The sequence below is a fragment of the Chiloscyllium plagiosum genome, chromosome 12 (assembly GCF_004010195.1).
Source record: "Chiloscyllium plagiosum isolate BGI_BamShark_2017 chromosome 12, ASM401019v2, whole genome shotgun sequence".
Classification (NCBI taxonomy): Eukaryota; Metazoa; Chordata; class Chondrichthyes; order Orectolobiformes; family Hemiscylliidae; genus Chiloscyllium; species Chiloscyllium plagiosum.
In genome coordinates, this window is record NC_057721.1 from 39,216,264 (window position 1) to 39,239,951 (window position 23,688).

At 41.1% G+C, this 23,688-nt stretch overlaps 1 protein-coding gene across 2 annotated transcripts in view; it reads left to right on the forward strand.

Annotated features, from left to right (window-relative positions):
* Positions 1 to 23,688, forward strand: part of usp9 (ubiquitin specific peptidase 9) — a 272,043-nt gene that overhangs the window by 87,982 nt on the left and 160,373 nt on the right. For both annotated transcript variants that reach the window (XM_043700849.1, XM_043700850.1), the window contains exons 17-20: positions 6,092 to 6,187; positions 6,652 to 6,863; positions 10,032 to 10,272; positions 12,656 to 12,805. In XM_043700849.1, the coding sequence (XP_043556784.1) occupies positions 6,092 to 6,187; positions 6,652 to 6,863; positions 10,032 to 10,272; positions 12,656 to 12,805 (699 nt within the window). The remainder of the gene's footprint in view (positions 1 to 6,091; positions 6,188 to 6,651; positions 6,864 to 10,031; positions 10,273 to 12,655; positions 12,806 to 23,688) is intronic.

Genomic DNA, 23,688 nt, shown 5'->3' on the forward strand with positions numbered 1-23,688 from the left:
AGTTTTGTATTACCAAATGACTTGATGCTGGATTATTTTTGTTTTTTGTGAATTGAATTTCGAGAGAGTGAGTCAAGGCATACGTATGAACTTGGATGGCAGATCAGTTATGGTAGAACAGACTTTCAGGCCAAGAGACAATTCTATTCCTTAATTCTGCTGTTACTGGAAGCATAACATTGCTAAGTGCGCTGTTTGCTCGAGCTCTGGCTTTAAGTGACAGCAAACATGCTGGAGTGCAGAGAAATATGACTTTTTGACAGTGATATTATTTCACAGGTTTTGTGACTCCCATCAGGTGTCATGCTTTGCTGGTCGTTGAGTTAAAGTTGAACCTGCCTTGGATAAAAACTAATTCATGATGAGTAGCTGGACTTGCCAATTTAAAACTGGGATATCACGGCTCCCAAATTCAGACAAAATTTCCAAACTCCCAAATTGATTATGCAAGTACTTTTTATGCAAAGAAGTGATATTTAACTTGAAACATGAAATGTTTCTTTCCTGTTTGTCTGTACTTTCCTCCTGAATAAGAGCAGTGTGCTTGTGTGCATATGTGTATATGCACAAACTATTATAGTCTGTTTGTGGAATTTCAGTTACGGTTTTTTAATTTTGGGAAGTGAAGTTTTAAGTCCAAGATTGTGCTGAAATCCTGAATTTAGACAAATCATTCCCATCGGTTGACCAGTGTGAAAAATCATGCTTTGGCTTTTAATTGGGATATAGGTTGCCAATCACCACCTTTTAATTGCAAAATAATACTTAACTTGCCTTTGGAGTTGGCCTCAATTTTGCAGTTCAGAAAAGCATGTTTTACTACCTGTCTAAATTGGTGCATGGGTTCAATCAGGTGATACAGCAGTGTTGCCAAAAAGATCCACAAGGCAGACATTGCATGGCACACAACAGATGTACATGTGTCTTCTGAAAAAGGAATGAAATACCAAGTGACATCCAGCTAAAAGTCATCATGTTTGTGAACTCACTTGAAATTCGCCTGCAGTCAGGGAGTTCGCTGTTCAGTAAAACAGAGCATGGAGGAATGACTCCACTTGGAAGAATATGCCCAAGATCAAATGTATCCTGTAAATAGTGGCCAACCATTGGCATGGTCTTATGAAATACTTAACTGAATGAGCCATCAATTATCAGAATGGTTCCATCATCAAAAACACAATATTAAATATGGATTTAAATGGACTAAATCAATCCCTAGGGCTTACCAGAAGTTAATTTGTTCTGCACTTTAACCAGTATCACTTAGATGACCACAAGATCTCTTCCAAACTTACCGTTTTTCAGTAATTAATCAGATGGTGACAAAAATCAAAATATTACATTGCCAAAATGGGTGAGTTGCTGATTACTTTTGATACACCCAGCTGCCAAACTGGAATAGAAAAGCTCTATTCAAAGCTGCAGGACTTGAGAAATCCAGATTCACCATTGTATCAGCCAGGCTGATGCAATGAAATTCACCAATGGTAATTTTCAAATTTGTTTTGTAATTATTTGGTTTTGGGATGTGCGTGTTGCATTCTGGCCAGCATTTTTTGTCTGTCCCTAGTTGGGACCTTGATAAGGTGATAGTGAGCTGCCACCTTGAACTGCTGCAGTCCCCTTGCTGTAGGTTCACCCACAGTGCCATTAGGGAGGGAATTCCAGGGTTTAGGCCCAGTGGTGAAGGAACTGAGATGTATTTCCAAGTCAGAATGGTGAGTGGCTTGGAGGGGAACTTGAAGGTGGTGGTTTTCCTGTATACCTGCTTCCCTTGTCCTTCTGGATGGAAGTGATCATGGGTTTGGAAGGTGCTGGCTGAGGATCTTTCTGCAGTGTCAGTGCATCTTGTAGATAGTACAGGTTGTTCTCCTTTAACATGTATTTTGTCAACATGATTGGCAGTAATGTGATAAATGAATTGGGAAATGGTGTTTTTTTTAAGACTGCTGTTGGCTACTATATGATTCCATCCCTGACACTGGGTCTTGCGGTGCACGGAGGACTGGACTCTGCATCAACATCATATGATCAGTCAGCTCGCATGCTTGTGCTGAAGTGCTTTGTGAAAGGTATGGTGCTGTACTCAGTAATTTTAGGTCCTTTTTTTTAACAAGTCTCGCTGTGTTTTCTATGAATATGGAAGGAGAAAGTCGCAAGAATGTTGACAGGAAGCATCAGGGTGGAAAAATCACAAATGGTGAGGATAAAAGAGGCTATAACTCTTGCATAGATGCTAGATGTTAGTGTTTTGAATGTAATGAAAGAGCATGTGGTGATATTGTTCATGCAACAAGAATGAAGGAGTCTATGCTATTCACCATTAGAAACCATACAGAAAGAATTAAAGCAAGCTGCATTGCTGGAACAAGTCAGAGTGCTAGCAAATCTGTGAGATCACGAATAAAGTAGCTTGAGGTGGAACATCTTCTAAGTGTGTGGATAAAAGGTCAATCAAAATAGCGTTCTGGGGTCACTTTTCTCGTCATGAAACAAAACTTATCAATTTATGAAGACCTAAGGAGAAAAGCTGAAAATCCTGCAGATGTGCTTGCCTTTAGTGCTAGTAGTGACTGTTTTGCTGGATTCAAGAGCCGCTATGCTTTTCATAACGTAAAATCATGTGGCGAACCTGCTAGTGCAGACAAGGAGCAATCACTGTTATTTCCTCATGTGATGAAAAAATTGAGCAAGAAGGCTATACCTTGGATCAAATATTCAGTTTGAACGAGACAGGTTTTTGCTGGATGCAAATGCCATTCAGAACCTACATTACTAAGAATGAAGCACATGCTCCAGGTTTTAAGGTGGCAAAGAAACGTATGTCTGTATTGTTGGATGCCATTGCTGGTGGAGTCTTAGAGCTTAAGCATGTAGTGTACCACTCAGCCAACCTGTGAGCCTTGAAAGACTATTTTAAGTCCACTCGAGGTGTTTGCTTCAGGTCAAGCAAAAGACGTTGGGTGATGGGGCAAAGTTTTCTGACCTTTGTTGTTTTTTTTGAGGATGCATTTAGAAATTATTGCTGGAGAAAATTTGGGTTTAAGGATACTACTCATTCTGGACAATGCACTAAGCCATCCTCCCACCATTAGTGAACTTTCTGAAAACATCAAAGTGCTATTTCTATCTTTTGAACACAATTTGTCTCATTCAACCCATGGACCAGGATGCAGTAGCAGCTTGTAAAACTTATTATTTAAGACTCACATTCAAGAAGCTGATGGCAGCTACTGAACGGCATAATGAGGAGACTGCTGTTAAATTTCAGAAGAGCTTTAACATTAAGAATGCCATTGACATTGTGGAGGCCTGGGGTGATGTCAGTCAGGACTGCTCACATGTGGTTTGGCAGAAGCTTCTCCCATATTTTCTTCCTGATTTTTTTTGAAGGTGTTGAACTGTCAGAGGAGCTTCCAGCAATCAAATAACTGTCACTCTCTTGCAAAGAAAGGTGGATTTGAAGAAGTGGAGACTGAGGATGTTGAGGACCTGTTTGAGGCCCATTGTGAAGGCCTCTCCACAGTTGATCTGCAACAACTTGATGCTGCAGGGAAAATTTGAAGCTAACGATGAAGTTGTCCAGGATGCAGTACCACAAGAACTTTTCATGTCTTTTGTCTCTAGACTGAGGGAAGTTGAGCAATTGCAGCTATTGGAAGGCAATGACTACAATGCAGAACACATCAGGATAGCAGTCCGTGGCATACTCCCTATGAACAGCTTCTTCATGAAAGAAAGATTGCAAAACAGCAATAGCTAGATGCCTTTCTTTTAGCCAACCCCCCCCCCCCCCCGAAACAGTCGTGAGTCCAAAGGGCCGATGCCATCTACTTCTGGACTAAATATTTTTTTTCTTCATAACCCTGCACAGCATCTGAAAGTGATGCTGCTGATCGAGACCCTCAGTCCCATCTTAATACAGTACTGTAATTCAGCATACTCAGAAACCCCTTTGTGTTTAATTTATTGTATTTCATTAAAATAGACTTTAACATTCACTAGACTGTGCTATCGTTTGGTGGGCTAACTATTTTGCAATTTTTATTGATATTTTTAGTGGTTTGCTGCTAATCCTGTTTTTCCCACAGACCCCTTTATTTCTATTGCATGATTTTCTCCAACATGCGTTCACACAAGAATGCAACTACAATGTTATAACAGATCAGACTGTACGCACTGCTGCTACTGAGTACCGGTGGTGGAGGGAGTGGATGATTGTTGATGTGACAGTCAAGCGGGCTGCTTTGTCTTGAGTGTCGAGCTTGTGTTGGGGCTGTATCCATCTAGGCAAGTGAGGAGTATTCCATCACACTCCTGACTTGTGCCTTGTAGATGGTGGACAGGCTTTGGGGAGTCAGGAGGGATCACTTGCTGCAGGCTTCCTCACTTCTGACCTGCTCTTGTAGTCACTGTTTATGTGATGAATCCAGTTGAGTTTATGGTCAATGATGACTCTCGGGATTTAGATAAGGGGAGACTCAGTGATGGTAACACCATTGAATGTCATGGGGTGATTGTCATAGCCTGGCATTTGTGTGGTCCAAATGTTAATTGCCCCTGGCCAGTTCAAGCTGGGATAGTGTCCAGATCTTGTTGCATTTGAACATGGACTGCTTCAGTTTCTGAAAAGTGGCTAATGGTGCTGAAAATTGTGCAATCATAGGTGAACATTCCCACTTCTGACCTTTATGATGGAGGGAAGGTCATTGATGTAGCAGCTGAAGATGTTTGGGCCAAGGGCATTACCCTGAGGAACTCTGCAGAGATTAGATGACCATACTGGAACCATAGTGCAAATAGAGTTCCCTTGAATGTTTATGCATATCTGCAATAGTGTTTAGCTGACTACCTGATCCAGAAGCAAATTGATTCAGTAAAGAAGATCTGGGAATTGAACATTTTCCTCCCACACTAACCAGAGATGTATGGGTTTCTATTGATGGGCCAGTCATTCCATAACTGGTGAAGAAGGAAGCTCAATGCATTGTTGAGGTGTCAGAGCCATTTGTACAGCTCTGGCTGAAGAGGGAACTTGACCCTAAATGAGGGCTGGGAAAGGATTGCAAGGGAAGATTTGGTGAGGGTTTTAAAAGAAAAAAATACAGGCTGACAATATAGGAAATTATATACCCAGTGTGTGAAAAAGGAGTGTCCAAGTTTGAGTGCGCTATTAGGTTGAGTGTAGAAGAATGGTAAAGATAGAGAATATAAGGCTGTTATCTTAATGTTTGGGGCAGCACAGTGGCTCAGTGGTTAGCTCAGCTGCTTCACAGCACCAGGGTCCCAGATTCAATTCTAGCCTCGGGCGACTGACTGTGGAGTTTGCATATTCTCCCCGTGTCTGCGTGGATGCTCCGGTTTCGTCCCACAGTCTAAAGACGTACAGGTTAGGTCAATTGACCATGCTAAATTGCCCATAGTTTTAGGTGCATTAGTCAGAAGGAGATGGCTCTGGTTGGGTTACTCTTTGGAGGGTCAGTGTGGATTTGGTGGGCCGAAGGGCCTGTTTCCACACTAGGGAATCTAATCTAATCTATATGCAGTGTTCATAACCATGTGTTTAAACAGAAGCTGCTATTAAATTAATTCAGCCAGTTGAGCCTGAAGGTGTTAAAACCAATATTACACAACATGCTATAAATTTCAATGTAGTGTTAGCTCCAGTAGTTGCTTTAGATTGTGTAGGTGCTTCATTGTTTGGAGGTAGGGTGTGCATATTAATATGGTTGAGTGACAGATAAAGCACAGGTGTGAATCTGTGTATTTCTTGCTCTGTAAGTACTGGTGAACAAGATCTTACTCTGAGAATGAAATAAATAGTCCCAAGAAGGAATTGATATAAAATCTGGCTCGACAAGACCAGAATCTTGGTACTAGCCTTTTCATTGAATTGCGATAAACTGGATTCTGAGTTGTTGTTCCTTTGTACAATTAAGTAACATTCAAAAATTAGGATGGCAGATAAAAAAGGCAAATCTGTTACACAAACTTACATGAACTTCGCAGCAGTATTTGGGGTTTTATGTCAACTGTATGAAGTTTGATTTGAACTAAAAATGTTAATGCTTTGCCATTCTGTCCTCTACAGGTGGTAATTCAAGGAAGTGATGACATTGCAAGTAGAGCAATAGACCTGCTAAAAGAAATATACACAAATCTTGGTCCACGATTGCAGGTTAATCAGGTGAGTCAGCCATAAGAAGGATGCTCAGTGTGAGTTTTCTGGTTGAGCGTCTACTATACATATTTTAAATTGTGATTTCATTGAGGAATTTAGAAATCTAGATGTGCGTCTGTGCTGTTGTGATTTGGAAAGTATGTGCAAAGCAAAGTTGCTATTAGAGTTAAATATTTATTTAATCAACCTATTTGGACATGTTTATGACCCACCTCTTTGCCAGATGACGATTGAACCTGGTGTCCCAGAGTTAGGTTCACTACCACTGCTAGAAGAGCCCAATGCTTTTTACCTTCAAATTTTGTCTATATCCTGATAAGTGAACAGAGGTACCTTAACATGCTTGTTAATTTGTACTGAGTAAGAGGAAAGTTTGTGAAGGTGCAGAATGTGTATGGGATGAAAAATTGGTTACTGTTTGAAGCTGAGGTGAAGCAGTGCCTAATTGCTGCCAACATTTACACAAATAGGTCGAGATTCATGAAGACTTCATTCAGTCGTGTTTTGATCGATTGAAGGCCTCTTATGATACACTGTGTGTACTAGATGGTGACAAAGACAGTATTAATTGTGCAAGGCAGGAGGCAATACGGATGGTACGTGTATTGACAGTGTTGCGTGAGTACATAAATGAGTGCGACAGTGACTACCATGAAGAACGGACGATTCTACCAATGTCTAGGTATGTATATTTCAAATACTGCTTTCACTAGCGGATGAAATGCTGTCAATTGCATTGTATTTTTACAAAAATTAAGTGTTTTTGTATGGTGAATTGTGATTTTGTTTTTGGTAAAACTGCACTTGGATTTTGATGACTCAAAATTCTAGATTTGAGTTTTAATTTAATCTCCCCACACTCTCAATTGATATAAGATGTCCTTTGGAGTATTTATCATTAATTCTTCATGTCCTGTACTATTGATAAGTTCTGAAAACAATGTCAGTTGTATGTTCTGTTAATCTACTTGAAAAATTATATTACATTTTCAATTCAATGCATTGAATTATTTGTCATCTGGCATGGATTTTCTCGTGTTGGATTATTAGTTAGTCATAGAGATGTACAGCATAGAAACAGACCCTTGTCCATGCCAACTAGACATCCTAACCTAATCTAGTCCAATTTGCCAGCACTTCACCCACATCCCTCTAAACCCTTCCTATTCATATACCCATCCAGATGCCTTTTAAGTTGTAACAACGTCTACCACTTCCTCTGGCAGTTCATTCCATACATGCACCTCTGTGTGAAAAAGTTGCCCCCTTAGGTCCCTTTTATATTTTTCCCCCCTCACTCTAAACCTACACCTTCTAGTTCTGGACTACCCCACCAGGGAAAATACGTTGTTGATTTATCCTGTCCACGCCCCTCGTGATTTTATAAACCTCTATAAGGTCACCTCTCAGCTTCCAACGCTCCAAGGAAAACAGCCCCAGCCTATTCAGCCCCTCCCAATAGCTCAAATCTTCCAACCCTGGCAACATCCTTGTCAATCTTTTCTGAACTATTTCAAGTTTCAAAATGCCCTTTTTATAGGAGGGAGACCAGAATTGCATGCAATATTCCAAAAGTGCCATTTCTGAAGAACGTATGATGGAATGTATTATATTGCTTGTTAATCAATTCATCAGTTGTCTTGACAATATTTGAGAGAAATATCAAAGCTGTTTACTTATGGACTGAAGGTGGCAGTACCATAACCAGAAGATGGGTATTACATATATGATTTTGGTCTCTAAACAAATAAGTGGAATTTAAGTCAACTTGACAAAATTACTGCAGTTTTTGATTAGATTAGATTAGATTACTTACAGTGTGGAAACAGGCCCTTTGGCCCAACAAGTCCACACCGCCCCGCCGAAGCGCAACCCACCCATACCCCTACATCTACCCCTTACCTAACACCACGGGCAATTTAGCATGGCCAATTCACCTGACCTGTACATCTTTGGACTGTGGGAGGAAACCGGAGCACCTGGAGGAAACCCACGCAGACACGGGGAGAACGTGCAAACTCCACACAGTCAATCGCCTGAGGCAGGAATTGAACCCGGGTCTCTGGCGCTGTGAGGCAGCAATGCTAACCACTGTGCCACCGTGCTGCCCACAGTTGGACTATTAGGAAACTTAAAAGATGCAAACCGCACCACAACTGTAAAAAGATGCAAAACCTGCTGGCACACCACCTCCCTTATCTACATCCAGGGCCCCAAACAGCCCTTCCAGGTCAAAAAGGTTTACTTGCCTCTCCAACCTAGTTTATTGTATCTGGTGCTCCCAGTACGGTCGTCTCTACATCAAGCAGACTAAACATAAACTTAGGCAATGATTTGGTGAGCATCTCAGCCCCAGTCCCGTATGGGCCACCCTGACCTCCAGTCACTGCCCATTTCAATTTCGCTTTCCACTCCCTCTCTGACATGTCCTTCTTTGGTCGTCTCTATTGCCACAGTGAATCAGACTGCAAATTGGAAGAACAACACCTCATCTTCTGCCTGGACAGTCTCTAGACCAAAGAACTCTACATTGAGTTTTCCAATTTCAAATAACCTTGCCACCCACTTCCTGACTCCCTTTCTAGCCCCTCCACCTCCCTTCCACCCCTCTGACTGACCCTTCCTACCAGCTACCAACCGGATTCATTCATCCCACCAGCCAACCAGGGCATACCCATTACCTGTATTCACCAATCGCAACCTCATCACTGTTCCCCCTCCACAAGCGTGGCTTGCCATGTTCTTCCGGCATCTGCAGTTTTTTTGTCTCTGTTATGAAGTGAAGCTATAATAATTTGTGCAAAACCACATTTTGGAATAATCTTTAGTTATGCATTCGGTATATTTGAGATTTAATTCAGAAATGCAAATTTCAACAGTTGTGACTAGTTGGGATGATTTACAGAAAGCAAAAATAGGGCAAGGAATACACTATGGGGCCTGTCAAGCCTGCTTCACAACAATCATGTTTAATCTTGGGCGTCAATTCCATTTCTCTGCCCGCTCTCCGTAATCTTTAATTCCAACATAGATACAACATCCGTCTTCCAGGCTTGTATGTATGAACAGTTGGAGCGATCATAATCCCCTTTGGTCACTAATTCCAAAGATTCTCAATCTTTTGAGTTGATTTCTTGTCATTCCAGTCCGAAATGACCGTGTATTTTCGACTTGCTGACCAGAATCAGTTTCTCCATTTTTGTTATTATATCCCTTGAAAATTTTCAATCTAATCTTGGTTGTGTCTCATTCTCTGGAAATCCTGAGAATGTAGGCTCAAATTGGTTTGCTTTTTATTGCAGGATCACCCCTCATCCCTGGGACGAGTTCAGTGAATCTTCATTGTACTGCCTCCAAAGCGATATGCTCTTTCTTCAGGGGTCAGTTAACTCATTTGGCTGGATGGTCGATTTGTAATACCAACAGTGTGCATTCAATTCACACATTGGCTGAGGTCACCTTCTCAACCTTGTCCATGTCTTCAGGCGTGGCGATCCTTGAGTTAAACTCCCCACCGGTTGTTTCTCTCTGGGAGAGCTGCCCTGTGGTCCTTTGGGATTATGGCAACTTTACCTTTCTTAAATTTGGAAACCAAAATTTCTCGTTTCTCTCAGTATTTCAGATGTGACCTTACCAAAACCCAGTACAATTGTTGCAAGATTTGTTTTTTTCTATACTCCAATCACATTGGAATAAGCCTACATTCCATTTGTTACCTCAATTGCTTTCTGTACCTGTTTGCTAGTGTTTCTTAGACAAGCACACCCAAATGACCTGGATACTAACATTTACAATTTTATTTGTGAAAGAAAATCTGCCTTTCATGACACTAAGAATTTGCCTTTTTCAGAGCTTTTCGTGGAAAACATGTATCTCTTGTTGTACGATTTCCAAATCAAGGACGTCAAGTGGAAGATTTGGATATTTGGTCTCACACAAATGACACCATTGGGTCTGTTAGACGCTGTATCCTCAGTAGAATAAAAGCAAACAGTGCACATACAAAAGTAGAACTATTTATTGGTGGTGAACTTGTAGACCCTGCTGACGATCGGAAATTAATCGGACAGTTAAATCTTAAAGATAAAACTGTAAGTATTGTGAATAAAACAGTTATAGTCAGCAATGAAGAAAATCAATGTAGCTGGATAGAAATGACTGTCTTACCCCCCCATTAGCAATCATGAGCAGCCCTTCTCATAATTCAAATTTTCACATTTGCTTAATCTACTCAATATTTATTTTATATTGCTCTCGAGAATTTCTGAAATTGTGATCATAGAACAGGAATAGCTTCTTGATTATAACAGAAAACACATTTCGTGTAATATTATCTCCTGAGTTCGACAAGAAGCTGGGATCATGTGTTGGCTGGTTAGCAAATTGGAATATAGTTTTTTTGCCATTTTATAAAATTACTGGATTTGGTTCGTTTTGAATTTGTCATCAAGTCTTTCCAATAAATCAACTCAAGGATTGTAACAATCTGGGTGTTAAATACTCTGACTGATCTGAGGTGTCCTACCAGTTGATAATATGTTGGAACATTAGTTATTTCAAGGAAATTTAGGAGCATGGAAATAATGTTTTGGCCCTTAAGTTTGGGTTCAAAAGAAAACTCTGGCAGTCATTTCTGTGTTCATTGGTCCCAGTAGCAGAATTTCAGTGAAGTAGCAACAAAATGTTTCAACAGTTGGCAGTTTATTTGTAAAATTCAGTTCTCCTGAGACAGAGCATTGATCTAGGTTGGCTGAACTAAGTGGTTATGGAAAATTTGTAGATTCCAAACTTTGCTAATTTAAAGTGGATATTTTTAGCCTCTGTATCCAGACAGAATATTTCTTGCTTCAGTGTTTTCAGTAAAATGAAAGTTTGAAGAGAGAATCCATTCCCTGTTATGTTGGTCTGAGTGGGGGCAAGAGATGTACAGTGGAAGCCAGCCATTTTCATGAAACAAAAGGAATGTGGGACTGATTGTGTTTGATTAATTAGCAGATGCTTAGTTCATAATTGATTAAGGTTTCAAGTGCAGTGTATAGAAGATGAGGTAGAGGAGCAACTTGGTGTTGTTTGCTTTTTCAAAAAGAATAATTGGGTGGATTCAAAACCAGCTATTGAGAGAGCTTGATAAACTACAGTGCTCACTTCAGGTATGATGGTAATTCCCTTGAAGACTCAGACCAAAGAGTCAAAAACTGACTTTGCCCAATCTGTTGTCAGTTCTCAGTTTTAAATTGTTAGATTCTTCGTGAGCCATCTTTTGATAAATCTGTCTGCAGCAATTTCTCTGGTCTTTATATTAAAACATGAAAGTTGGCCTTAATTAAAATCAGAGTCCTATTCTAAATGTTCAGTTTACCTGCTCTGTTTGTATCCATGCTTGCTGTACATGCACAATTAAGTACCTTTTAAGTTCACGTAGCAGGGAGGTTTCACACCTACATTCAATTCATGTAAAGATGTTTATTATAACTTAAAGTACTACTTTGATTGCAATGCTACAGTCCATTTTACAATCGAGATGCAAAGTATAGGATCTGGCCTCTGGTTACTGAGAATCACCATAAACTGTTCGCATTGAAATCAATTTTCCTTATTCCAAGAATTTTAACATCATTTCATCAGGTAGTCTGAATTTATCTAGAGAACCTGCATAGGGCACAATGAACAAAACTTTTTGCATAGTTGCTTTTGCCAGTTAACCATTTCACACTAAGCTCTGGTATTCCATGTATAAGTTCAGATGCAGAGTAAGCATCACTTGTCTTAATGCAGTTGCTGAAAAGTTGGGGTGCACAATAGAGCTGAGTTATCCACTGGTATTCATTCAGCTAATTTTTTTGCACAATATTCACTTTGCCTTCAGTCTACTATTAATAAGTTTGTTTGTATTTGACTGTAATATTGTAGTAGACCAAAATCTCTGCTTGGCAATTAACTGGGGAAATCCATAAAGAGCAGCATCTTAAATGTTTAGGAGTCCAGCTCAGTGCTTCACATACTTTTTTCCTGGTGTGATCCCTTTTTAATAACTTCAGTGTCTCAGACTTACTTTGAGAATAGAACAGCTGTAGTGGGGAACTAAATAACAATGTGATGGAGCTGAATTTATGAAAGACATCTGAAAAAACTATACGGAATTCTTGCAAGCTCTGGGATTACAGCGGAATGTACTGAAACTAATGAGAATTTCCTCAAAGTTTAAAACAAAACAGTGGGTACCTGCTGAAAGTGTTGTTATGCTGTGTCATTTAATCTTGCAGTACCAGCTTTGCTCATCAAAAATGGCCTACCAGATACTCCATATTGCTCATTTTGGCAAATAGTGAAGTCACAGGAAGGAGATCAGAAGTTAGATAGCTATTTGAAATGAGATTAGGCAGGAGTTAGTTATGATTTTGTCCATTCCTCAATAGGGATAGTATAAGTTAAAAATTCTGTTTCATCCCTTCTAATAAGAGATTTATGTTTCAGCTTATTACAGCCAAGCTAACACAGATAAGTTCAAATATGCCTTCAAGCCCTGATAGCTCTTCAGATTCTTCAACGGGCTCCCCTGGAAATCATGGTAACCACTACAGTGATGGTCCAAATCCTGAGGTAGAAAGCTGCTTACCAGGAGTGGTAAGAAAATTACATTCTCTTATTTTGCATGTAATGTTTCTGGGATTTATGTAACGCAAGGAACATGTTTCCTGAAATTTTAAAATATCAGGAGAATGTTCTTTTAAATGGTTGCTGTGCAAGTTCACAGTAATGTGTAACCCAAGATGGAGGACGGGAAAACTTTCTGGCTGTAAGAGCTGCTCCTTTTTTTTGAGGTATTTTAGGTGCTGGAGGTGATTTCCTTGAATTCCAGGAACAGCAATTACTGTTTTATATGCTGTTGCATTGTTTTGGAACTTTGGGGAAAAAGAAAGTCAAAACAACAGTTTAAAAGGGAGAAAAGCAGACAAAGGACAGTGCGAGAGAGAGAACCTGCACAGTTACCGCCTTTGCTGTTTGATTTCGTGCATTGCTGGACATCGGAGTGCATCTGGGAAAATTAACAAACAGTGAAATTCACAACTAATCTTGGAGGAACTGTTGGGCCATAGGCAGGATCAGTGGATTCATTCATTAATAATTAAATTGCTATCAGAAAAGAAAGAATGTGCAGACCCAGGGGGTCAATGCAGGTGAATGACACTCAGGAAATTGCTCCTATGGAGTACCGTACAGTCACAACAGGCTGGATGGCCTGCAATAGTTCTGTGATTGTTAAATTCATTAAAATTGTGAAACAAAATCTCAGTGCCATATTTCATCAGAATAATACAACATTAATAAATCAGCATTTCCAGATACTCTGTTACCTAAATATTATAACCACATCCTGGAATAGGACTTGAACTTCATGATCTTTCGACCGAAAGACAAGACTTCATTTAAGGTGGCATCTATCATCTGTCATCAAGTTGGAACAGAAAGGGGGTAGTGTCCTTAGGATCACTTGAATCTTTTTTGCCTCTCCTTCACTTTTAAGAACTGCTTTGTTAATCACCTTTGTTGATGTAAGATGGTATAACCGTGAATCTGTCTTCCTGTAACTGCTAAGAAGAACTTAACAGGCAGCTTGAAGCTGCATTAATAGCCATAAAGCAGCTCTTTGGAGGCCCTGTAGTAATCTTGGCTCTATCCATTTTGTCAGAAGTAACTTCCCTATTGAAGGCCCAGCTCACTGCTTCTCAGAATTGGTACACAAAATCTCAGTTCCATATTTCATCTGAATAATGCAACATTAATGTGCTTACAAGGTATAAGAACACAAAACTATAAGTACTAGGCGCAAGTGTAGACAGTTCAGTCCTTCAACACTGCTCTGTTATTCTATATGATCATGGCTCATGTCATTTCAGCCTCAACTTCACTTTCGTGTTCATCCTTCAACCTGTTACTAATTAAAATTTGTCTATCTCCTCCTTCGGAGATTCCAGATTCACAAGCCTTTGAAGGAAATAATTTCTCCTTATATCTTATTGGATCTTAATCTGAAACAGCATTCCTACTGTTAGATCATCAGTTTTCTTCTTTGCACTGGAGTGTGGGGATGCTTTTTGCTGTCAAGAGTGAATCAAAAAGAGATTGTAGTTTGGTTTTATTATTCTATAATTTGATATCAGAAACCACAGATTTTCTTTGCAGCTGACAATAAAATGATGGGTAAAGGAAGGTATTCTACTCTTGGAGGAGAGTTCCGGAAGGGTAATACTTCTGATCGTTGATGTACATTCATCTCTGCTAATGCTCATTTTCCTTGATTGGTCCTGATTAATTACTCAAAGTTGGCTTAAAATCAGAGACCTGTTATTTTGAAATATGCATTTACTGTATTTTTCCTTGCACTGCAACGTAACTATTTTGTTAGTCAAATGCTCAATTATTTACAGTAATATAATCATGTGGGGGACCTCAGCATGCCGAGTGGCTTGTTTATGCTTTTCACATCTTGAAAGTCACATTAAATTACAACTTAAATACATAAAAGCATCAATGGAATAGCACTTTGCAGAAACCAGGAGAATGAATTTTGCTTGTAGTTTCTCTGTAGGTAGCCTAGAAATGTAATGGCTGAATGCAGAATGTCAATTTTAACCTCAGCTAACATAAGGTGTTGAAATGAACATTGATCTATAAGGATCAATACTATTCACACAGCACGTTTACCTTGAAAGGAACAGAACAATTTAAATTGGAAATATTTCAACAGGATGGTAAAACAAGGTTCTATGATCAATGTTTTCTTACTTTTTCTCTATCAAGTCGCTCTTTGACCTTGATTAAACCTGTGACTGGATGAATATTGAAGTAGTTGTCTGGGTCTCCATTCACAATGGAAAAATTAATCTGTGCATTGATCTGACTATCGCAATCTTCTGCCAGAACCTAGGCAAATAAACTCTAGGTTAATATTGAGAAATTCAGTAAGAAATAGCACTTCTATCGTGGTCAAACTTCAGAAATGAATCAGTCATTGATGTTACATTCAAAACAAGAAATGAAAATGGAAGTACTTGCCAACAGTATACTTGCAGTGATATATTAACAAATACAACTTCCATTCCTATAATAACTCTAACCTAATGAAACATGTTAAAGAGTAAAATCTTAGTTTGAGTGGTAAAACAGATGCCAAGCCTGATTTTGGAGAGCTGGCCAAAGGCATGCTTAAAAGGTTTGCTTTGGAGGAAGATTTTGAAAGCAGAGGGGAGAGTGTAGTTGCTACAGTTAATGAGGTTAATTATTAACTCCCCCTCCCACTCCACCGAGGATATGCAGGTCATTGGACTCATCCACCGCCAAACCACAACAACGTGACGGTCGGAGGAGGAGCGTCTTATCTTCCGACTGGGAACCCTCCAACCACAGGGGATGAACTTGGACTTCACCAGTTTCTTCATCCCCCCTCCCCCCACCTTGTCTCAGCCGAATCCCTCCAGCCCGGCTCCGCCTTCCTGACCTGCAGTCTTCTTGTTGACCTCTCCGCCTCCATCCTACTCCGACCTATCACCCTCACCTTGACCTCTTTCCACCTATCACATTTCCAACGCCCCTCCTCCAAGTCCCTCCTCCCTACCTTTTATCTTCTCCTGCTGAACACTCTCTGCTCATTCCTGAAGAAGGGCCTGTGCCCGAAACGTCGAATCTCCTGTTCCCTGGATGCTGCCTGACCTGCTGTGCTGTTCCAGCAATAAAGTTTCAACTTTGATCTCCAGCATCTGCAGACCTCACTTTCTCCCCATTGTCCACATTGGAACCAACAACATTGGAAGGGAAAGGTTGAGACTCTGAAGGGAGATCACAGAGTTAGGCAGAAATTTAAAAAGGAGGTCCTCAAGGGTAGTAATATCTGGATTACTCCCAGTGCTACAAGCTAGTGAGGGCAGGAATAGGAGGATAGAGCAGATGAATGAGGAGCTGGTGTATGGGACAAGGATTCACATTTTTGGATCATTGGAATCTCTTTTGGGGTAGAAGTGACCTGTACAAGAAGGACAGATTGCACCTAAATTGGAAGGGGACTAATGTTCTGGCAGGGAAATTTGCTAGAACTGCTTGGGAGGATTTAAATTAGTAAGGTGGGAGGGGGGGACCCAGGGAGATAGTGAAGAAAGAGATCGATCTGAGACGGGTACAGCTGAGAACAGAAGTGAGTCAAACAGCCATGGCAGGCAGGGACAAGGTATGACTAATAAATTAAACTGCATTTATTTCAATGCAAGGGGCCTAACAGGGAAGGCAGATGAACTCGGCATGGTTAGGAACATGGGACTGGGATATCATAGCAATTACGGAAACATATGTCAGGTATAGACAGGATAGATCAAGTGAATCCTTAGATGAAAGTAGGAGTATACTTAAGAGGGAAATCAGGAGGGCAAAACGGGGACATGAAATAGCTTTGGCAAATAGAGTTAAGGGGAATCCAAAGAGTTTTTACAAATATATTAAGAACAAAAGGGTAACTAGGGAGGGAATAGGGCCCCCTTAAAGATCAGAAGGCGGCCTTTATGTGAAGCCACAGAAAATGGGGGAGATACTAAATGAATATTTTGCATCAGTATTTACTGTGGAAAAGGATATGGAAGATATATACTGTAGGGAAATAGATGGTGACATCTTGCAAAATGTCCAGATTACAGAGGAGGAAGTGCTCGATGTCTTGAAACGGTTAAAAGTGGATAAATCCCCAGGACCTGATCGGGTGTACCCGAGAACTCTGTGGGAAGCTAGAGAAGTGATTGCTGAGCCTCTTGCTAAGATATTTGTATCATCGATAGTCACAGGTGAGTTGTTGGAAGACTGGAGGTTGGCAAACGTGGTGCCACTGTTTAAGAAGGGCGGTAAAGACAAGCATATGTCAGGGAACTGTCGACCGGTGAGCCTGACCTCGGTGGTGGGCAAGTTGTTGGAGGGAATCCTGAGGGACAGGATGTACATGTATTTGTATTTGGAACGGCAAGGACTGATTCGGGATAGTCATCATGGCTTTGTGCGTGGGAAATCATGTCTCACAAACTTGATTGAGTTTTTTGAAGAAGTAACAAAGAGGATTGATGAGAGCAGAGTGGTAGATGTGATCTATATGAACTTCACTAAGGCATTCAACAAGATTCCCCATGGGAGACTGATTAGCAAGGTTAGATCTCATGGAATACAGGGAGAACTAGCCATTTGGATACAGAACTGGCTCAAAGGCCTCCAGTCTGAAAAACAACCCTCCACCACCACCCGTCTTCTATCTGTGACCAGTGGAGTGCCACAAGGATTGGTGCTGGGCCCTCTACTTTTTGTCATGTACATAAATGATTTGGATGCGAGCATAAGAGGTACAGTTAGTAAGTTTGCAGATGACACCAAACTTGGAGGTGTAGTGGATAGCGAAGAGGGTAACCTCCGATTACAACAAAATCTGGACCAGATGGGCCAATGGGCTGAGAAGTGGCAGATGGAATTTAATTCCGATAAATGTGAGGTGCTGCATTTTGGGAAAGCAAATCTTAGCAGGACTTATACACTTAATGGTAAGGTCCTAGGGAGTGTTGCTGAACAAAGAGACCTTGGAGTGCAGGTTCATAGCTCCTTGAAAGTAGAGTCACAGGTAGTTAGTGACGAAAGTGTTTGGTCTGCTTTCCTTTATTGGTCAGAATATTGAGTACAGGAGTTGGGAGGTCATGTTGCAGCTGTCCAAGACATTGGTTAGGCCACTTTTGGAATATTGTTCAATTTTCGTCCCCCTCCTATAGGAAGGATTTTGTGCAACTTGAAAGGGTTCAGAAAAGATATTTACAAGGATGTTTAGATTAGATTCCCTACAATATGGAAACAGGCCCTTCAGCCCAACAAGTCCACACCGACTCTCCGAAGAGTAACCCACTGAGACCCAATTCCGCCCCGACTAATGCACCTAACACTATGGGCAATTTAGAATGGCCAATTCACCTGACCTGCACATCTTTAGACTGGGAGGAAACCGGAGCACCCGGAGGAAACCCACGCAGACACTGGGTGAATGTGCAAACTCCACACAGACAGTTGCCCAAGGCTGGAATCGAACCTGGGTCCCTGGTGCTGTGAGACAGCAGTGCTAACCACTGAGCCACCGTGCCGTTCAGGTTGGAGCATTAGAGCTATAGAGAGAGGCTGAATAGGGTGGGCTGTTATCCCTGGAGTGTAGAGGCTGAGGGGTAACCTTAGAGGTTATAAAATCATGAAGTGCATGGATAGGGTAAAAGACCAGGTCTTCCCCCTGGGGTGGGGGAATCCAGAACTAAGTGGCTTAGATTTGGGATGGGAGGAGGAAGATTTAAATGGGACCTAAGGGGCAACTGTTTCATGCAGAGGGTGGTGTGTGTATGGAGTGAGCTGCCAGAGGAAGTGATGGAGGCTGGTACAATTATAATATTTAAAAGGCATCTGGATGGGCATGTGAATTGGAAGGGTTTACAGGCATATGGGCAAAATGCTGGCAAATGGGATGAGATACATTTCGGATATCTGGTCGGCATGGACTACTTGAATCAAAAGGTCTGTTTCCTTGCTGCATATGTGTATGACTAAGACTTAGTGTCAGGTGATGTTAATTGCCAATTGTTAGCCCAAGCCTAAATGTTGTTGTGATCTTGCGTAGTGAAGCTGACTGCTACAGTATCGAAGAGTTGTGAATGCACTGAACATTGTGCAATCGCTTACTTACATTCCCACTTGTATTATTGAGGGAAGATTGCTCACCTATTGATTGAGGTTACAAAGTTAAGGGGTTGAAGAGGGAGAGTCTCTAGAATGGTCCAGGAAGCTTTCCTGTACACAGTATGTTCTTGGTCTGAAACAAAAACAATGCTGAAGAAACTCATCAGGCTTGGAAGCTTCTGTACAGAGAAGGCAGAGTTAACGTTTTGTGTCCAGTGACCATTCAGAGCTGATTGTAGCTAAGAGGAGAGGAGGAGTGAGAGGATAGGTGAAATGGAGACAATGCCAGTTGGGGAGAAAAGCAATGGATATTGTTATGCCCAAGAGGAAAAAGAAAGCTGATAATGGGACCATAAGTAGGTGGAGAGAGATTAGTTGTGCTCAAAGCAGCCCATGTCATGACAGGGTCTGGGCAGGTGGAGAAGGTGTTCAGGTTGTAAAATTATTGAACTTTATGTTGAGTCGTGAAATCTGCAGGGTCTCCAAATGCAAAATGGAATGCTGTTTTCATCTTGTGCTAAGTCTTGCCAGAACAGTACAGCAGGCTTGACAACAGTGTGCTGAAGTGGCAGGCAACTGGCAGCTCGGGACTCTTTTTAGCGATAGAATGTGAGTGTTCTGTTAAGTGGTTCTTCCAGTCTGTGTTTCATCTCCCAGCATAGAGGCAACCACATAGTGAGGTGCCAGTACAGTAGACTAGATTGAGTGAAGTTCAGGTAAACCTCTGGAAGGTGTGTCAGGAGCATTGGATAGTGAGGAGAGGGAGCAGTTGGATGGGGAGATGCTGAGAGGGGAGGAGGAGTGGAAGAAACAGTTCCTGTTTTAAAAACTGTCAAGGGAGGGTAGGAGACTAATGCAATTGACAGCTCGTGATCCTTTGGATACCGATGCTGGTGGGGAGCAAAGTGAAGACCGGCGGATCCTATTGGTGTTGTGGGAAGGGAGAGAAGGGATGAGTGCAGGGGTATGGGAAATGAGTTTGGTTTAGGACTCTCGTCTAGGGTGGTGGGGTATCTTCAGTTGAGGGACCTGGACATTTGAGGTCCCCCTGTGGAAGGTGGCATCGTAACAGATGCAACAGGTCTCCGAGCTGCCATCAGTTTTGAACAAGGGTCACTGGACTGAACATTAAATCAACTTTCTCTTAAATGTTGCCAGACCTGCTGAGTTTCTCCAGTTTCTGTTTTTGTTTCAAATTCCCAGCATCCACAGTTCTTTGTTTTATTTTATATTCTTGGTCCTGCTTAAGAGAGATTGCTGGATTTGGTACTGGATAAAATGGATGAATCTGAATTTAAAAACCAAGTTCCGGAGAAGCTCAGGTCAGACATCATTTGTGGAGAGGTAAAGAATTAGCATTTCAAGTCCAATGCAATTGATTGGACTCATTTCTGTTGGGAAACATGTTCACGTCACCACATATAGTTGATATTGTTAATGGAGAAGGACCAGAAATAATCAGAAGTAAATTTAGTTGGAATATGGCTAATCTCATTGAGTTGACAGAGGATGTAGCCAGGTTGAAGGAAAATCTTTGTTTAGTCTTTAAGGTGGAGACTTATCAGGTACATGCTGGTAAAAGGGACTATCAAAACCCAAGTGTTGTTTGACTGACCAGGGAATTTAAGAGTACAGTGTATTCAGGTTTTTTGTTCAAGCAAGAACCAGGCCAAATACAACAAATTGAAAGAGGAAGAACACAGGAAAATAAGGTTGGTAAGTAGAGAATGAAATTAGAATGGCAGTTGAGGGAAAAAAACACAATTGGTGTGCAAGCATGTAAATATTGAGCTGTTAATAAATGTAAGGTCCTGTTAGGGACACAATTTCTTACTTGTATTTTTGAGGCACAGGGCAGGGTTGGAATAGTTAATAAATATTGTGTATTAATGTTTATTAGAAAGAGGATGCTCAGAAAATTCCTCCTCACTCATTCATTTGCAAGTTTTGGACAGGGTCTTCATGTCTGAACAGAAATCTTTGGCACTTGGGGTTGGGCATCCCTTGATGTAGTCTGATTTGGATAACAGGATTTGGTTCCTTTTCACTTCCTTAATCACTCTGCTGTCGCAACTTGGATGACACATTTGTCCTCTTCACATTCACACCCCCCCAAATTAATATTAGTACTATTGTACTTAATGTTGAACCTCAGATGAACCTTTCTGCTCCTGTGAAATGCTGGTCATAGAAACTTGGAAAATAGGAGCTGGAGAAGGGTATTTGGCCCTTTGATTCTGTTACTCCATTCATTGTTTTGGCCTCAACTGCTTTCTGTTGTAATGAATTCCATTGGCTCACCACTCTTCGTGGAGAAATATCTTCACATCTAGAACATTTTGGGAACACTGAAACAAGACTGGATATACAAAGTTAAAAATCACACAACACCAGGCTATAGTCCAACAGGTTTAATTGGAAGCCCTAGGTTTCGGAGCGCTGCTCCTTCAGGTGGTTGAAGGAGCAGCACTCTGAAAGTTAGTGCTTCTAATTAAATCTATTGGACTATAACCCGGTGTTGTGTGATTTTTAACTTTGTATATGCCAGTCCAACACCGGCCTCTCCAAATCAAGACTGAGTATGATTGACAGTTTGCGGTTTCTGCACACTTACGCAGAATTCATAATGATGAAGTCGAAGTTTTGCCTGAATGTTGGTGATATTGGCTTCAGAAGCTCTTGTTAAATTGTCCTCCCATTGAATCATACGTGGAGGAAGTATTGAGGGTCACAAGGGTGCAGAGGATATTCTGGGGGATTTCAATATCAAGCCACCATGAATGGCTTGGCAATAGCACTTCTAATTGAGGGCAAAAGATGGCAGATGGTGAAGGAACCATGAAGAGGGAAATACATACTTAGCACGGTGATAATGCCGCTGCACCTCATGATGGAGGTTATTTTCAATGTGAAGATGAGACTTTGTCTCCCCAGAGACTGCGGTAGTTACTTACTGATAGACATGGATAGATGCATTTAGAGCAGGTAGATTGTTCAAGTATGTTTTTGACCTTGTTTATGACATTGAAATTTCCCATCCAGAGGGCACCCTTGTTGCCCTTGATGCTTTCTCCAAGTGTGGTTTAACATGCAGGAGGACAGTACATGGTAATCAGTAAGAGGTTTTCTTGCCCATGATAACCTGTTGCCATGAGAGTTCATGGAGGTTGCAAGTCCATGTTGAGGGCTCCTAGGGCAACCCCTTGCTGACTCTGTATTGCTTTGCCACTGCTGGTGGGACAGGATGCAGCCAGGAACGGTCTTTGGTGTTTGGAGTATGTTAACGTATGATTCTATGATTATGCCTGTCATACTGTTGCATGGCCAGTCTGAGACCGCTCTCCCACTTTTGACACTAACCCCCTGAAGATGACCATGTTGCTGTGGCTTAAAAGTTGCATGTAGACCAGACCAGGTGAAGATGGCAGATCTTTTTCCCCTGAAGGACATTTGTGAACCAGATGATTTTTCCCAAAAACAGGCAACAATTTCATGGTCATCAATATATTCATAGTTCCAGCTATTTATTTAATTCAGATTCCACCATGTGCCATGACTCGATTCAAACCTGGGTCCATAAAACAATAGTTGAATTTGTGGATTAATTATTTGGCACAAATACCACAAACCCCTTCCTTCCTACTTTTTATATCTTCATGTTAAAACAGTTGAATTCGTGAATCCTATCAGGTAATTGAGAGATTTGGAATGATAAGCTGTACTATATTTTCAACAGTAGTTTTTTATGAACCAATTTTACTAATTAGCCTGTTCAGAGACTTTGTTACACAACTGGAGGTGGGATTTGAACCTGGCTCTCTGTCCAGGCATAGGGACATGACCACTGCACCACAAGAGGGCCCCTCCGTCATGCTGATTATTTAAGATGAAAAAGCCTTGGTCAAAATGGCTAGATTTTAATTAACTAATTCTTCTGAGCATCATTGTGCTGCAAATAAGCATTTAGTGGAGATATTTAACAACTCTGCCTCAATTTGACTTGTCACTAGGAATACAATATCCAAGAATTTAGTTTGTTTCTGCACTTGATTCCATCATGAGGCTTATTCACTTTGACCTCCACACCATGTCTGCTCCATATCTCTTGAACTTGTCAGACTTTGACACATTACTTCATTACTCGGTACTTGACCACATTTGTATGCTTTTACCTGGCCTCCTGGTCTCTGTTCTCAGTAAACTTGAGCTCAGTTAAAACTTGAGTGGTGTTATACCTAGCATTATGCTGTGCTTTTTCATGGTCTGCTTCGAAATGAAAAATGAGGTCCCAATTCAATGCTGTCAGACAGACTAAGTATAATCAAGACTATGTTGCAACGAAGCATCCTTTTTTCACTTAAATACCAACTATTGAGGTAAAAACCAACATGCCATTTGCCTTGGTTACGTTTTGTACATATCCATAACCTGAAGTAAGCTGTGTGCATTCGGCTCCCAAGTTCTATCATTTGCCTTCCAGTTTCTTGCTGCCAAGACAATTTTGTCATTGTTGTTCTGCAGATTCAAAACTGACTTAATGCTTCCCCACATTGAATTCAGCCATAGTTTGCCACTCAGTCTACATTGCCATCGCAACCTGTGGCTCACAGGCACCAGAGTTTCTCCACCATTTTTAATTTCATGTGTCAGCCCTGATTCTATAGCACAACGGACTCCTGTTGGAATTTTTTGAAGAGGTAACAAGTAGGTTAGACCAGGGAAACCCAGTGGATGTGGTCTATCTAGACTTTCAAAAGGCCTTTGATAAGGTGCCACAC